This window comes from Austrofundulus limnaeus, unplaced genomic scaffold (assembly GCF_001266775.1).
Source record: "Austrofundulus limnaeus strain Quisiro unplaced genomic scaffold, Austrofundulus_limnaeus-1.0 Scaffold207, whole genome shotgun sequence".
NCBI classification, from domain to species: domain Eukaryota; kingdom Metazoa; phylum Chordata; class Actinopteri; order Cyprinodontiformes; family Rivulidae; genus Austrofundulus; species Austrofundulus limnaeus.
Genome location: NW_013952609.1, coordinates 993,957 through 997,439, shown reverse-complemented (window position 1 = coordinate 997,439; position 3,483 = coordinate 993,957). Strand labels below are relative to the sequence as shown.

General features: G+C 40.6%; 2 protein-coding genes across 4 annotated transcripts in view; both read left to right on the top strand.

Annotated features, from left to right (window-relative positions):
• sostdc1a (sclerostin domain containing 1a) overlaps positions 1 to 1,796 on the top strand; it is a 3,248-nt gene extending 1,452 nt beyond the window's left edge. Inside the window, exon 2 of the mRNA XM_014019021.1 lies at positions 528 to 1,796. Within this exon, the coding sequence (XP_013874475.1) occupies positions 528 to 973 (446 nt within the window). The 3' untranslated portion in view covers positions 974 to 1,796. The remainder of the gene's footprint in view (positions 1 to 527) is intronic.
• Positions 1,797 to 2,104: 308 nt separating this feature from the next.
• Positions 2,105 to 3,483, top strand: part of crppa (CDP-L-ribitol pyrophosphorylase A) — a 60,383-nt gene continuing 59,004 nt past the window's right edge. The window contains exon 1 of one of the 3 annotated variants that reach the window (XM_014019018.1): positions 2,105 to 2,488. In XM_014019018.1, the coding sequence (XP_013874472.1) occupies positions 2,238 to 2,488 (251 nt within the window). In that variant the 5' untranslated portion in view covers positions 2,105 to 2,237. The remainder of the gene's footprint in view (positions 2,489 to 3,483) is intronic. The other 2 variants (XM_014019020.1, XM_014019019.1) reach the window with 2 other exon arrangements.

The following is a 3,483-nucleotide window of genomic DNA, read 5'->3' as shown; positions in this document are numbered from 1 at the left end:
CCTTTCAATTAGCTTTGTTTTAAAAACTATAATTAAGTATTACAGAAAAAATAAACTACTCTACCCATAAAACATCACCCCCCAATGCAGCAATCGCCCCCACCCTCTCTCTCATTTGATTGACGTTGCACTGACTCGTCCTGCTCCGACACTCTGACGGGGGAGGGGCTAGTAGTGTCTCTCAGTTAGCGGTTCCTGTTGATAAACTCAATAACAACAAGTCTGTATTTTGTTGTCCCATACATGTCAACCTCTTTTGATGTTTCCCTGTATAAAAAACCTCAAAAATACGTAAATTTTGCAAAAAATCTGTAAAACTCGCATATGCGGGGGTGGGGGGAGCAAATAAATCTAAGTTTACCATTGTACCTTACACTGTCAAACTTGTTTTTAAGGGTTCAAATTGGGGTGGGTGGGACATAGTTCGGGGCGGGGGGCAAAAACTCGCCTAGGGCACCAAAATAGAGCCAGCACTGTTCGACATCATTCATCTTCATTCTCTTTCCCTGTTTTCTGTCTCTCCACAGACCCTAGTCAGATCGGATGCAGAGAGCTGAGGTCTACCAAGTACATCTCTGACGGCCACTGCACCAGCATCAACCCCATCAAGGAGCTGGTGTGCGCAGGCGAGTGCCTCCCAGCCCAGATGCTCGAGAACTGGATCGGCGGGGCCCACGGCAGGAAGTTCTGGGCCCGCAGGAACGCGAACCACGACTGGCGGTGCGTCAACGACAAAACCCGCACCCAGCGCATCCGGCTGCAGTGCCAGGACGGCAGCGCGAGAACCTACAAGATCACCGTGGTCACYTCCTGCAAGTGCAAGAGGTACTCGAGGCAGCACAACGAGTCGGGGAACAAGTTCGAGGATCCGGCGGCGCTGCCGCCAACGCTCCTGCACAGACACAAATCCAAGAGCAAGAGGAGGTCGGGGAAGAAGCGTCTGAGGGAAAACTGGCATGAGACGGAACCCTAAGAACTGGAAACCGTCCAGACTTGACTCTAAACATTTGGGATGTTTGTCTCTGACACATCTGGAGGGTACGGTTGTGGATTATTTCTCTAACAGGAGAAGCTGCTTCTACATACAGATGGAGACTCCAGACGCCATGCTGAGGACGTTTGATTTGAAAATGTGACCAGAGTTGGGTTGTACAGTCTGAGGTGCTCTTTGTTTTTGTTCTAATACTCATTATGCATGCTGATGAACTGCAGCCCAATGCATCAAAACCAGTAAAAACAAACAGAACTTTTAAGAATTCAGTGTAAATATTTGTACATATATTAAATTCCTATTGGTCTTTTGAAGTATGACCACGTGTATTAGTTTTTACAGTGTAAAATAATATGATGTATGAGTGTGTATAAACATACCTGGTAAATCAGCATTTTGTTGGTCTGATCATTCAATGATGTAATAACCTTTTCTTCAATAAATCAATCTTTTWCCTCTGATTTTTCTAAATCCATTGCTCATGAAGTTGCATGTATGAGAAGCCATAAACACAGTCATATTAAAAACATTCAAAAATAATCTGTTTTTAAACGCAGAGTTACCAAAATGTCATGTGCATCACGAACTGTTGAAATGCACAAGAACAATATGCGTATCATTTCCTTTGAGTTCAGGCTTTGTATWGCAAAAATACTGTATGTTATGGTGAGACGTCTGCAGATTCAGGAGTCTATGCAGCTGCAGATGACAAATATGACAAACTCTGCTCTAATGTACTAAAACAACACTGTTTTCAAAATAAACCAAAAACTTGTATTAAAAATAAATTATTTTTTAGAGCTTTATTATTTCCCACATTCACTTATAAAAATAAATGTAATAGGCTACAATACATATAGAGATTTCTAATGATTTCTGATTAGACACAAACATGTAAACTTCTCAATTAAGACAAATAAAAAATGTTTATAAGATCACGTGTTGTTACGCTGTTTATTTGCTTTAGTTTCCTTTTAATTGTTTGCCAAATAACTCTGCCAATCAAAGGAAATAATTGATATGATTTATGATTTGTATGGTCTTCAGGAAAAACAAGCCCAGACTTTTGTTTTGAAAGTGTCCAGCGGAAGTTCATCAGTTGCTAACAATTAGCTTCACCTCGGTGTTTTCTCGCTTCTCCATCCATGTTGCTATGCTCACATTCATCCCGTCCATCGAGCTAGGGATGTTCTGCTTTTGGAAAGAAAAAAAAAATACTTTTTGACACCCCTCCATCCCTAAACTGATGGACGTCAGTCACCATAAAGCCCAGAGCGGTGACAGTGGACCGGGCAGGCCCTGTCGTCCCGGGGTTTTCCTAACCGGAGACGCCGGAAAAAGCGACCACCTTAGAGCGGGACGCATCGTAGACTTCCCGGTGTCTGTGATTCTTCCTGCCGGCGGCACCGGAGAGAGAACCGGACTCCAAACACCAAAACAGTTCTGTTCGTTTCTGGGTAGACCGCTCATAAGCTACACTATCCAGGCTTTTGAGAGGTAGGAAWAAATAAATGAAGTAAAACAAACCAAACCCTGGCTTTAAATAATTACATGTTGGCAGCATAACAAGTCACATAATACGTGGAGGGAAAAAAGTAGCCCCATTTTGTCAATTACCCACGAAACAGTTCTGACAATGTGAAATATGCATTTAATAATGAAAATATACAAAGTATATAGGGGGTGATGCTCTCAGCCACATTGGTCTTTGCAGCAAATACTTTAATTTACTTAAATGGAAATTATGGTTATTTATACTTGAGTGGAGTAATTATTTTTCACCCTGCTTTTTTTTACTTCTTACATTTAAATTCAATTATTTGTACTTTCTACTCCTTACTTTTTAAAAATGCAAAAAGTATTTCATTTCTATTTAAGTTTGATTTGTTTTTATTCCATCTTTTCATGGTTCAGACAAAAAATAATTAAATACTAATCAATTCAGATACACGGAGCCCTTGGAMAGAGTGAATTTGATTGTGGTTGGATGAGAAATGTAAATATTCACCATCCTGACATCCTGTTGGATTGAACTCACTCCATCACAGCTGWATGACACAAATCACATCACATCCAGCAGGACAAACTGTAGCAGATGGAGCCTAGAATGAAGACGATCGTGGCTGAAACAACTAGTCTATTCAGTTAATTCCAAATGTTTTAACACTAATATTTTAATTTAATATTATACTCATTATTGACTTTAGAAGAACAATTGAAAGGGGCGGGGGTACACTATTGGACCCTAAGCCTTCATCCTTAATGGCTTTTTTTAAGTGCTCATCACTTTTACTTTTATACTTTAAGTAGTTTTAAAACCATTACTTTTATACTTTAAGTAGTTTTAAAACCATTACTTTTATACTTTTATTTATATTTCTTTCCTGTTCCTCAACCAGCCGGTCGAGGCAGATGGCCGCCTGTCCTGAGCCTGGTTCTGCTGGAGGTTTCTTCCTGATTAGCAGGGAGTTTTTCCTCTCCACCGTTTGCTC